The sequence below is a fragment of the Neoarius graeffei genome, chromosome 3 (assembly GCF_027579695.1).
Source record: "Neoarius graeffei isolate fNeoGra1 chromosome 3, fNeoGra1.pri, whole genome shotgun sequence".
Lineage (NCBI taxonomy): Eukaryota > Metazoa > Chordata > Actinopteri > Siluriformes > Ariidae > Neoarius > Neoarius graeffei.
In genome coordinates this window covers 11,623,998-11,637,190 of record NC_083571.1, presented here as the reverse complement: position 1 = coordinate 11,637,190, position 13,193 = coordinate 11,623,998, and the positions used below count along the sequence as shown (strand labels likewise).

The following is a 13,193-nucleotide window of genomic DNA, read 5'->3' as shown; positions in this document are numbered from 1 at the left end:
GAAGACACAGACACATCTGATCAGTCTGATGAGGAGGTCACCAGTGCTGAAGCTGCTCCTGCTCCAGATCCAAAAGTGGCAACATCTGTTGGAGCTCAGTACCTCGTGATGTACATGGCAGGGCAGCTGCTGCAAATGTCATCAAAATGACCCCTGGGATCACAAGGTTTGCTGTGACAAGAGTAAGTGACATCAAGTCATGTTTTGATCTGTTTATGCCATTGTCACTAAAAAAAAAAGTCATAATTGCTATGACAAACCTTGAAGGAAAAAAGTCCATGGCAACATGTGGAGTGACATTGATGAGGAATGCCTGGATGCCTACATTGGTGGTGTTCTCCTTGCTGGAGTGTACAGATCCAGCAATGAGGCCACTGATGGTCTCTGGGACGCATCGACAGGCAGGAATATTTTCCGGGCAACATTGTCACTTCAGACCTTTCGAATGATATCAAGAGTCCTCAGATTTGACAACAGAGACACCAGAGCAAAATCTGATAAGCTTGCTCCCATCAGGGATGTCTGGGAGAGATGGGTGCAACTCCTTCCACTGATGTTCAACCCAGGGCCAGAGGTGACAATAGATGAACGTTTTCTCCCTTTCCGTGGAAAATGCCCGTTCCGGCAATACATGCCCAGTAAGCCAGGCAAATATGGCATAAAAATCTGGGCATGCCTGGGATGCCTACATTGGTGTTCTTCTCCTTGCTGGAGTGTACAGATCCAGCAATGAGGCCACTGATAGTCAACAGAAAAAAAAGACTTGTTTTTTGCCCTTTTCTTGAAGTAAATATATATGGGTCGAAATTGACCCGAAACACCATAGATCAGACCTGGGCATTTTCCGGCCCGCGGGCCGCATCCGGCCCTTTGGTTCATTCTGACCGGCCCGCGTAAGGTTAATTAGAAATTACAAAATAAATGTATTTTCTAATTTTACCTCATGCATGGACTGAATGTGGATTGCTTTTATTTTGAAGTTGTGTTCAACAAAAACGCAATGCGCGCGACATGAACATGACATGAAATCCCACGAAACCTAATCCCGCGATAACTACTTCCGCAATTTGTCCAGACCAACCACAAACTTGTACGTCATCCTTCAAACGGTCCAGCCAATCACATAGTGTGACGTCACCAGCAGGCGCCGGAGCCCGAGCCGATCTGTAGATCTGATTACTACACCGAATCGACTGATGATCATGTGTCAGCTGTGCTTCGCATCTCCACCTTAGACATTCAACCTGACTCTGATGCACTTGTTAAAGACCAACAGAGACTAGATTTCTCTCACTGAACAAATAAAAAACACCAAATGAGGTGATTAGATTACAAATGTGGACATCATTATTATAATATGATGTATCTTGTTTGATATTTGGAGTAGAAAGACAATATTGTGATGTCTTTATTGTGTTTTGGGGTGAATGTGACTGAAAAAAAATGGTACAAACGTTCACATTTTGTTAACCATTGTTTTGGGAAATTTGATTGAATAAATGACATTTTTTGTAAGGCAAACTCGTTTTTTCCATACTCTTACCAGTCTTAGCAGTTTGTAAAAACAATGATATTTATTGCTTTATATAAAGAAATACAATTAATATTATGCAGAATTTAGTTCAGCCTTATGGTCCGGCCCTCCACAAAATTTTCTGTTTCTCATGTGGCCCTATGGAAAAAATAATTGGCCACCCCTGCCATAGATGTTACTATAGTTGATAATATTAAAATTAAAATCTCCACAACAAAAATATTAAAACAAATCTTTTCATGGATAAGGGAGCCTAACAAGGTAGCCAAGAGGTAAGAAACAAATTGGATGATGATTAATTGTTTTTAGGGTATTTTATGGCTGATTTAAGACACAGGTCAAAACTGACCCGTTAACATAAGAGATAGTAACAGAAAGCTAACACCAGAGGAAGGTTAATAATTGTAATTAAGCAAATCTGGGTAGAAGTTACATGCACCGCTACCTTCATGCCAGAAAGAATAAAATCGGTGAAGAAGCGATTGTGGGGAAACTGCTCGTTAGGGCTTAATTACTCCATATCTTCATTATTAATTGCAATTATGCAGATTTGGGTAGAAGCTTTATGCACCCCAGGCAGAGCTACCTTCCTGCCAAAAAGAAGAAAAGTCGGCGAAGAATTGAGAGAGAAGAAGCGATTTTCATGAAATGTGGATGACACTGGATGGACAACACAACACATGAGGGCATAAACTCCTCACCTGTCAGCCGGATGAGCTGCTAATAATAATAATAATATGATTATGAACAACTTTATCTCACGCACTCAAGCACAGTGAAATTCCTCTCTGCATTTAACCCATCCGAAGTAGTGAACACACACCCAGAGCAGTGGGCAGCTATGCTATAGCGCCCGGGGAGCAGTTAAGGCCTCTGCATGCTCTTGCGACAAGGCTTTCGCAGATAGCTTTTCGCAGACAGTTGTAATTTATCGTTGAGCGGGGAGTAATAGGCGTGCCCGATGTTATTCACCGCTGCAACGCAAGGGGGCGCGAAGTCGCAAAATCGCTAGGAGTAGTTGGTGGGTGTGGTTAGTGGAGTGTTTATCCTCCGGTTACTTATAATGACTAGAACTGGAGTCGTATAGATGTACGTACTTCCTCACTTCCTCAATCAACCGCTCTTCGTGCTGCTCCATCTTCGCTCGTGTTTTTAAAAATGGCGGTAGTGAAAACAAACCAAATCGGGAAAGTAGGGAAGCGGAAGTGCGTGTACAGCGGATGTAGAGTGGACCAATCAGAGCCCTCTTGTCTGCGACGCTGTCTGCGAGGCTTCTGTGGTGGTCACAATTTTTGGGAGGTGCGCGCAGAGCGTCTGCGAAGGTGGGGGGGCTACGCAGACACTATCTGCGGCGCCGTCTACGAGGACTGGGTTGTCAGCATAAATTGGCCTTTAGGGGTTAGGTGCCTTGCTCAACAGCACTTCAGCCCAAAGGACGCCCCATATTAGCCTAACCTGCATGCCTTTGAACTGTGGGGGAAACCGGAGCACCCAGAGGAAACCCACACAGACACGGGGAGAACATGCAAACTCCGTCCAGAAAGGCTCTCGCCGGCCACTGGGCTCGAACCCAGAAACCTCTTCCTATGAGGAGACAGTGCTAACCACTACACCTCTGTACCACCTATGATGAAGAAGACGACCACAACAAAATTAATCACCCTTGTTGTTAAAGTTGTAACAAGCCATTAATTAAAAAAATAATTAAAGGTACGCGCCAGGATTTTTTATTTTATTTTATTTTTTACTCGGATATATTTTCCTATCTGATAGTCCATATATTTATGCTATTTACTAGGAACAAAAATGGTTGAAATCAGTGGTGGGTTTCCTGACAACGTTCCCTTTAGAGCTAAAGAACGAGTTGAGAGACTCTCTTAAGCAACGGACGTTGTCTCTGTACGTGGTTTTCCCAAACTCACTCGAAAGAAGGAGTCTAAAGAGCAACAGGACGACGAGCGTCTTTGCAATGTGCATCCCTGATAAAGGCATTAGTATTTGCTAAAGACAAACGTACAGTCATTGCTGAAGGCGTTAGTTGCTAAATCCAGTTGATAAACTCACATGGTATTCATTTTTAACCAAAATCTAATGAACTATAAAGTGTTTAAAATAAGATTATATATAGTACAACCCCAATTCCAAAAAAATTGGGACGAAGTACAAATTGTAAATAAAAACGGAATGCAATAATTTACACATCTCAAAAACTGATATTGTATTCATTTTCATGCCAAATATTGGCTCATTTGAAATTTCATGACAGCAACACATCTCAAAAAAGTTGGGACAGGGGCAATAAGAGGCTGGAAAAGTTAAAGGTACAAAAAAGGAACAGCTGGAGGACCAAATTGCAACTCATTAGGCCAATTGGCAATAGGTCATTAACATGACTGGGTATAAAAAGAGCATCTTGGAGTGGCAGCGGCTCTCAGAAGTAAAGATGGGAAGAGGATCACCAATCCCCCTAATTCTGCGCCGACAAATAGTGGAGCAATATCAGAAAGGAGTTCGACAGTGTAAAATTGCAAAGAGTTTGAACATATCATCATCTACAGTGCATAATATCATCAAAAGATTCAGAGAATCTGGAAGAATCTCTGTGCGTAAGGGTCAAGGCCGGAAAACCATACTGGGTGCCCGTGATCTTTGGGCCCTTAGACGGCACTGCATCACATACAGGCATGCTTCTGTATTGGAAATCACAAAATGGGCTCAGGAATATTTCCAGAGAACATTATCTGTGAACACAATTCACCGTGCCATCTGCCGTTGCCAGATAAAACTCTATAGTTCAAAGAAGAAGCCGTATCTAAACACGATCCAGAAGCGCAGACGTCTTCTCTGGGCCAAGGCTCATTTAAAATGGACTGTGGCAAAGTGGAAAACTCTTCTGTGATCAGACAAATCAAAATTTGAAGTTCTTTATGGAAATCAGGGACGCCGTGTCATTCGGACTAAAGAGGAGAAGGACGACCCAAGTTGTTATCAGCGCTCAGTTCAGAAGCCTGCATCTCTGATGGTATGGGGTTGCATTAGTGCATGTGGCATGGGCAGCTTACACATCTGGAAAGACACCATCAATGCTGAAAGGTATATCCAGGTTCTAGAGCAACATATGCTTCCATCCAGACGACGTCTCTTTCAGGGAAGACCTTGCATTTTCCAACATGACAATGCCAAACCACATACTGCATCAATTACAGCATCGTGGCTGCGTAGAAGAAGGGTCCGGGTACTGAACTGGCCAGCCTGCAGTCCAGATCTTTCACCCATAGAAAACATTTGGCGCATCATAAAATGGAAGATACGACAAAAAAAAAGACCTAAGACAGTTGAGCAACTAGAATCCTACATTAGACAAGAATGGGTTAACATTCCTATCCCTAAACTTGAGCAACTTGTCTCCTCAGTCCCCAGACGTTTACAGACTGTTGTAAAGAGAAAAGGGGATGTCTCACAGTGGGAAACATGGCCTTGTCCCAACTTTTTTGAGATGTGTTGTTGTCATGAAATTTAAAATCACCTAATTTTTCTCTTTAAATGATACATTTTCTCAGTTTAAACATTTGATATGTCATCTATGTTCTATTCTGAATAAAATATGGAATTTTGAAACTTCCACATCATTGCATTCCATTTTTATTTACAATTTGTACTTTGTCCCAACTTTTTTGGAATCGGGGTTGTACAATGTGGTAATTAATTAATGAAACTATTTTATGTTTTTTGGCAATTTTTTTTTTTTTTTTTTGTTCCAAGCATGTTTTTAATTAAATGAACAAACGTTCACACGAAAGAATAAGCTAAATAATTAAATGAATGTGTTCCCCGTGCTCGCTCATTTCACTGTTACTCCCCGATCATGCGGTCAGGATTATTTCAACTGTTACACACACACACACACACACACACACACACACACACACACACAGAGAGAGAGAGGTTTTGATCTGTGTATAGTGTGTACCTCAGGAGGTTGAAGTGACCTCCTTTTATTTATATATTTTTTTAAAAAAAGGTCAATTCAACCTCCTGAGGTACACTACACACAGATCAAAATCTCTCTCTCTCTCTCTCTCTCTCTCTCTCTCTCTCTCTCTCTCTCTCTCACACTCACGCATGCGCGCGCGCACACACACACACACACAATGTTAGAGGTACAGAAATGTCTCATTTATGACACTAAATGACTTAATCACTCGTCTAATGGAGTTAAATTTGATTAAAATGTGGCAATATTGATGAGACATTCGGATATCTATACGTAATTCCATAACATATTGAAGTATATTAACATTTTGCGTACATTTATTTAATAATTAACTCGATGTACTTGCAACATACAAGAAAAATAATTGAACACCAGCAGCAGATTCAACACCGGTTCCCCCCCCGTTGACTGTGCGAGTCCCTCGGAGGCGCAGCGCATTCTGTGTATTCGGCCGCTAGCGAGTCGCTTTTTGTTTTTGAACGAGTGGTCCGGGTCTCTCGTGAATTCGGAGCAAACTAAAGGACTACTTGGGCTACGATGTTTGGGAAAACCACTTTAGCTTGACGATGGATCTTAGGTAATTTAAGACCCTCTTGGCCTTAAAAGGCTTTCGGGAAACCCACCCCAGTTCAGTATAGAGTCGGAATCCTACAACTGGCAACCACAAAACAGCTGTATGACGTAATGCTACAGGAAAATCATCCACGTCAAACTAAACCGCTTGTTTCCATCACGGTTAGGCTCATTATTATTATTATAAGTGTCTGACAACAGAAAGAACTCCTTTTGCAGGTTTCTAGTTAATTTGCATTAGCAGCGCTAGTGCAAATTGTTACTCTCACTCAGGATCTTTCTTCTTATTATTATTATTATTATTATTATGGCCCTTTTCCACTACCCTTTTTCAGCTCACTTCAGTTCACTTCAGCCCGACACGGCTCGCGTTTCGATTACCTCAGAGCAGCACGACTCAGCTCGCTTCAGCCCTGCTTAGCACCCAAAACTTGCACGGTTTTGGAGTGGGGCTGAAGCGAGCCAAACCGAGCCGAGTGGGGCTAGGGGCGTGAGCAGACACTCCCCTGTGCACTGATTGGTGAGGAGGCGTGTCCTCACATGCCCACACACGCCCCGCGAGCACGCTGGGATCTGTAAACACCGTAAACCCGGAAGAAGAATAATTACGAATTACGAGAATTTCTGAAGCCTTATGTGCCTCGCCTCATCTATACGCTCTTGCCAGTATCTGTTGGCGTTGTCGGTGACAACAAGCCACAGCACCAAGACCAGCAACACTAACGACTCCATGTCCTCCATGTTTATTGCTTACTATCCGGGTCGTGAGACTACCGCTTAAAAGCTCACTGATGTCACTGTTTGCGCCGCCTAACGACATCACGTGACGTCCACCCACTTTCGCTAACTCCACCCAATGTGTCCACCCACTTCCAGCCAGCACGGTTCAGCGCGGTTGTAGTCGAAATGCAACTCCAACAGCCCCACTCAGCTCGACTCAGCCCAACTCAGCACCGCACGGCTCAGCCCAACTCAGCCGCGTTGGTAGTGGAAAAGCGGCATTATTCTCCTAATGTTTTTAGGACGCTATTTCTCCCTCAGTTTTCAAACAATCATCACCAAATTTCACATGCAGATTAGCTCTGGGCTGAATTACATTGCTCTGATTCGTGGTGCTGATTTGGATCACCGAACGGGAATGATCCATGAAAAACACTCTAAGCGTCATTCTCTATCTCTTACCGTTCCAGATCTATAGGGTACGGTGACCAGACGTCCCGGTTTGGAAGAGCTAGCGCAAATTACTGTGACTTTTTAGTCACAGTCTCTATCTAGTTCAAAGTTTCTTTTTAAAATAAAAAAAATAAAGATCACGCATTGAGAAATCTTCCCATTAAATCTGAAGCCACACCTTAGTAGGCAAGTTCTCATTTGTCATGGTTATTTGTGACAAGTCAAAAATACTTTTCAGCAGCAGCTTGGAGGTTTAGTTAGTGTGTGTGTGTGTGAGACCTTGTGTCTGAAGGTCACGCTTCCCATAATAAAGCTGCATCAAGTGTGAGTGTCTGCCTTGTTTGGGTGCTACAGGAGTTGGCCTTCTGATCCAGCACACAGCATGATTTTGGATAAATACCTTTATAAATAAGGCCGTCACTCTTTTCTGTCTAAACCAAAATTAGGTGGTTTTTTTTTTTTTTCTTTTAAATCCCCTGCTGGCTGAAAGGCCCGAAACGGGATTATATCGTGGCGATTTCCGTCTGTCCCGGGAAGGGTGCGCACCTTCTGAAATCAACTCCTCTCACAATTTTTGGAGGAATTTCACAAAACCTGGCAGGATTCTTTGTTATACATCGGTAATACGCATATTGTTATTTTGTTAAATTGGGTCACATTTTACCGGAGTTGTGGCCCGTAATTAACAACCTTGTACTTTCACAATTTCATGAAGGTGTGCTTACCTTCTGGCATCAACTCCTCTCACAATTTTTGGAGGAAGTTGGGTCACGTTTTTCAGCCTTTGCTTAACAAAATTATAATGTGACAATTTCATGAGCGTATGTTTTCCTTCTGAAATCAAATTCTCAATTTTTTTGGAGGAATTTCACAAAACTTGACGAGGCATTGTTATATGTCGGTATTACGCATATTGTAATTTCGTTCAATTCAGTCGCATGTTACCAGAGTTGTGGCCCTTGATTAACAACCTTGTACTTTGACAATTTCATGAAGGTGCATTCGCTTTCTGGCATCAACTCCTCTCACAATTTTTGGACGAATTTCTCAAAGCTTGGCAAAAGGCCTCGTTATATGACGATTTTAATTTCGTTTGTGACAAGTTTCCCCAGAGTTTTGACCCTTGATTAAATAACTTGCACTTTGACGATTTCATGAGGGTGTGGGTTCCCTCTGAAATCAACTCCTCTCACAATTTGTGGAGGAATTTCACCAAACTTGGCAAAAGGCTTTGTTATATGACCGTTATACGCATATTGAAATTTCATTTAATTTGGGCAAATTTTACCAGAGTTATGGCCTTGATTATCAACAAACTTGTACTTTGGCAATTTCATCAAGGTGTGCTTACTTTCTGAGATCAGCTTCCCTCACAATTTTTATTATCCCCCGCTGGCCGAAAGGCCCGAATGGGGATTATGTCGTGGTGATGTCCGTCTCAGGAAGGGTACTCACTTTCTGAAATCAACTCCTCTCACAATTTTTGGAGGAATTTCATGAAACCTGGGAGGATTCTTTGTTATATGTCGGTAATACGCATATTCCAGTTTTGTTCAGTTCCGTTGCATTTTGCCAGACTTATGGCATAGTTGTCAGCGGGGGATATTGTGCTCTCAGAGCACTCTTGTTTTATTTTTTATTTTGAACCAGTCCTACGTCTAAAAGCTGGTTAATAACCAGTAAAAGGTTTAAATATGTAAATCTTCCTGTAACTTATTTTTAGTTGGAATTTATTTGTCCTCTCTTTTAATGGCTTATCCATTGCATGTAGATTTTATTCAAGCTGCTTTGTGACTGTTTTTTTTTTTTTTTTCTTAAAAAGCATTAAAAGTAGATTGACTGACTGATGCACTTTAGCGGCATTTTTTTCTCAGGGAAGTGATCCCAAGCTGACTGCTGAGGAGAATTGTCGCTACGAGGTCGAGTGGGTGACCGAGTACGCCTGCCACAGAGACTACCTGCAGAGTCACGATTGTACACTGACCAACGAACAGCACGACATCTCCATCGACCTCACACACCTCACACACGGCGGTAAGTTACGACACGGGACAAGGGGTCCAAGTTGCATCACCACCATGAGCAGTGAGGAAAGATACAGTTACCACAGCTCTAAGAATGTGTGTAGAAAATAAAATTAAGAAGGGGATCAGGACTAAAGTGTGGAAACGTTGATGATGATAATCGTTTATGTAGCAACTTTTACACACAAGTAATAAATGTAGGTACTACTACTTCAATATATTGTGTAATCAATTTTCTGCTCTCACTGAGCATGCAAATATGTTTATACTTAATCATCCTAATGCGTCCTGCAGTTGCGGACCCTCCCTACGCTGTTGAGGCCAAGATTGGGAGGGACACCTACATATTCTATCTTAATGTGTGTGGGGAAACCAGAGCTGGCGGCTGCACGGGTGAAAAAGGTTACGTATCGTCTTGCCAGGTGAAGGACGGAGAAAGTGTAACCAAAATAGCTGGGAGGTACCAGAACCAAACGCTCAGGTGAGCAAAATCTGACTCTCATCTGCAGTACTTTATATAATCAGCTCTGGTATATAAGCAACGCTCTGGTTTTAAAAATAACGGATACTGTTATTTTTCCATAGAATATATCCATCCTGATTCAGGTTATGTTTTAAATAACACAAGGACGTTTTTATTCTGTTTGGGATTATAATAAAATTTTTGACTTATTATTTATATTGGGCGGCACGGTGGTGTAGTGGTTAGCGCTGTCGCCTCACAGCAAGAAGGTCCGGGTTCGAGCCCCGTGGCCGGCGAGGGCCTTTCTGTGCGGAGTTTGCATGTTCTCCCCGTGTCCGCGTGGGTTTCCTCCGGGTGCTCCGGTTTCCCCCACAGTCCAAAGACATGCAGGTTAGGTTAACTGGTGACTCTAAATTGACCGTAGGTGTGAATGTGAGTGTGAATGGTTGTCTATGTGTCAGCCCTGTGATGACCTGGCGACTTGTCCAGGGTGTACCCCGCCTTTCGCCCGTAGTCAGCTGGGATAGGCTCCAGCTTGCCTGCGACCCTGTAGAAGGATAAAGCGGCTAGAGATAATGAGATTATTTATATTTAAATACACTTCGCGTGACTGACTTAAAATAGGCTGGAATTGCACTTAGCATTGACCGCAAACCGAACTTCTTGAACTAATCATAAATTTTGACTAATGAAGTGAATACCCCAGCGTAAGAGCATCCTGAAAAACAGAAGCTGTGAGAAACAAGGATTAAGTTTGTCTCTGTCTTGACCCCAGGTACTCTGATGGGGATCTGACACTCATCTATCCAGGAGGAAATGGATGCAGTTCAGGCTTCCGGAGAATGACCATCATTAACTTTGAGTGCAACGCAACTGCAGGTCAGTGACATTTGGACACTCAGTCGGACGGTCACTGTCACTCACTCATTGTCAGTTATTCATTTAGTTACTCACACATTGTCGGTTGGTCAGTTACTCAATTAAGTCAGTCATTCGTTCAGCCAGACAAGTCGGTTACTCATTTATTCAGCTGGTTGGTTGTTTACTCATTCAGGCACTCACTCATTCAGTTGGTCATTTGGTCTGTCAGTCAGTTATACATTCAATTGGTCAGTTTCTCATTCAGGCAGTTGGTCAGTCATTCAGTCAAGTTGGTCGGTTACTTAGTCAGTCAACTGTCATTTGGTCGGTCAGTTGTTCACTCACTCAGTCGGTCAGTAATGCATTCAAGTCGGTCAGTTACTTGGTCGGTCATTCGGTTGTCAGTCTGTTACTCATTCTGTCAGTCAGTCATTTGGTCTGTCAGTCATTCAGTCAGTCAGTTATACATTCAATTAAGTCAGTCAGTTTCTCATTCAGTGGGTGGCGTAGTGGTTAGCGCTATCGCCTCACAGCAAGAAGGTCCGGGTTCGAGCCCCGTGGCCGACGAGGGCCTTTCTGTGTGGAGTTTGCATGTTCTCCCCGTGTCCGCGTGGGTTTCCTCCGGGTGCTCCGGTTTCCCCCACAGTCCAAAGACATGCAGGTTAGGTTAACTGGTGACTCTAAATTGACCGTAGGTGTGAGTGTGAATGGTTGTCTGTGTCTGTGTCAGCCCTGTGATGACCTGGCGACTTGTCCAGGGTGTACCCCGCCTTTCGCCCGTAGTCAGCTGGAATAGGCTTCAGCTTGCCTGCGACCCTGTAGAACAGGATAAAGCGGCTACAGATGATGAGATGAGAAGTTTCTCATTCAATTGGTCAGTTGTTCATTCAGTCAACTTGGTCAGTTTCTCATTCAGGCAGTTGGTCAGTCATTCAGTCAAGTTGGTCGGTTACTCAGTCAGTCGTTATTTGGTCGGTCAGTTGTTCACTCACTCAATCGGTCAGTTACTTAGTCATTCAGTTGGGCGGTCATTCGGTCAAGTCAGTCGGTTACTCATTCTGTCTCTCAGTCAGTCATTTGGTCTGTCAGTCATTCACTCATTCAGTTGGTCAGTTGTTCATTTGGTCAACTTGGTCGGTTACTGACTCATTCAGTCAAGTCGGTCAGTTACTCAGTCATCATTTGGTCGGTCAGTTGTTCAGTCAAGTCAGTCGGTTACTCATTCAGTTGGTCAGTCATTCAGTCAGGTCAGTCGGTTACTCATTCAGTCACTCACTCAGTCAGTCATTTGGTCTGTCAGTCATTCACTCATTCAGTCGGTCAGTTATATACTCAGCCAAGTTGGTCAGTTTCTCATTCAGTCAGTCATTCAGTCGGTCAGTTGTTCGTTCAGTCAACTTGGTTGGTCACTCACTCACTCACTCACTCAGGTAGTCGTCATTTGGTCGGTCAGTTGTTCACTCATTCATTCGGTCAGTCATACATTCAGTCAAGTTGGACGGTCCTCATTCAGTTGGTCAGTCATTTGGTCAGTCAGTTGTTCACTCATTCAGTTGGTCAGTCATACATTCAGCGAGCTCAGTCACTCATTCAGTGACTCAGTTCAGTTGGTTAGTCACTCATTTTGACATTGACTCATTCAGTCAGTCTGTCATTTGTCAGTCCTTTGCAAAGTCTGTTGCTCACTCAGCCTTTGAATTGGTCATGTCATTATTCACTTGGTCAGACACTTCATAATTTGGTCAGCTGTCCAGTCATTCACTCAGATGCTAGTTCAGTCAGTCACTCTATCATTTGGTCAGTTACTCCCTCAGACAGTCGCTTATTCACTCCTTCCTACTTCCCTTTATTCCTTCCTTCCTTTCTTTCCTTATTCTGTCATCCATTCTCATGCTCCTGTGTCTGAGGAGCTTCTGCTCTGACTAACATGAGAGGTATTTAAACACAACCTGAAAATAAACCTGACTTTTTTTTTTTTTAAACCATCTTAGTTCATGTCTGGGGTATACTATTCTTTATTCATCTGTATCAATCTCTTAAATACTAAACTCTTGTTTTTCCATGTGATGAAATATATATTTTCAGATTTCGACTGTCACGATACACAAGTATGTGGGGAAAAATATCATCAGTCAGTCATTTTACAATCCACAGTCTTGTCATTTTTTTCACAATCCAGTTAAAATCCTGATCCCAGTCTGTAGCCATACGTTATTTCATGCTTGAATTACTAATTTTAGTCATTAATACATCACACGATGACCACAGGACCTGCTGATGTCTCGTTATTGAATTTGAATGTTTTTTTTATTTTGACAGGGAACGGCTACCCCGTGTTCACAGGAGAGGTCGACTGCACATATTACTTTAACTGGCAGACGTCATACGCATGTGTAAAGAAAACCAAAGACTTGCTGTGCAGAGTCACTGATGGCAAAATGCATTATGACCTGTCCCGTCTCACTCGCTACGCAGGTGAGCGCTAGTTTTACCTGTGATGCTCTAACGCGCTTGTATAGTTTCTAACTTTGGCAGATATTGTAGGAGACGAATACTAAGAAGAAATAAAAC

At 42.8% G+C, this 13,193-nt stretch overlaps 1 protein-coding gene across 1 annotated transcript in view; it reads left to right on the top strand.

Moving 5' to 3' along the window:
- The window catches only part of igf2r (insulin-like growth factor 2 receptor), a 171,737-nt gene that overhangs the window by 33,700 nt on the left and 124,844 nt on the right, over positions 1-13,193 (top strand). The window contains exons 8-11 of the mRNA XM_060916407.1: positions 9,149-9,308; positions 9,593-9,779; positions 10,537-10,640; positions 12,942-13,097. Of these exons, the coding sequence (XP_060772390.1) occupies positions 9,149-9,308; positions 9,593-9,779; positions 10,537-10,640; positions 12,942-13,097 (607 nt within the window). The remainder of the gene's footprint in view (positions 1-9,148; positions 9,309-9,592; positions 9,780-10,536; positions 10,641-12,941; positions 13,098-13,193) is intronic.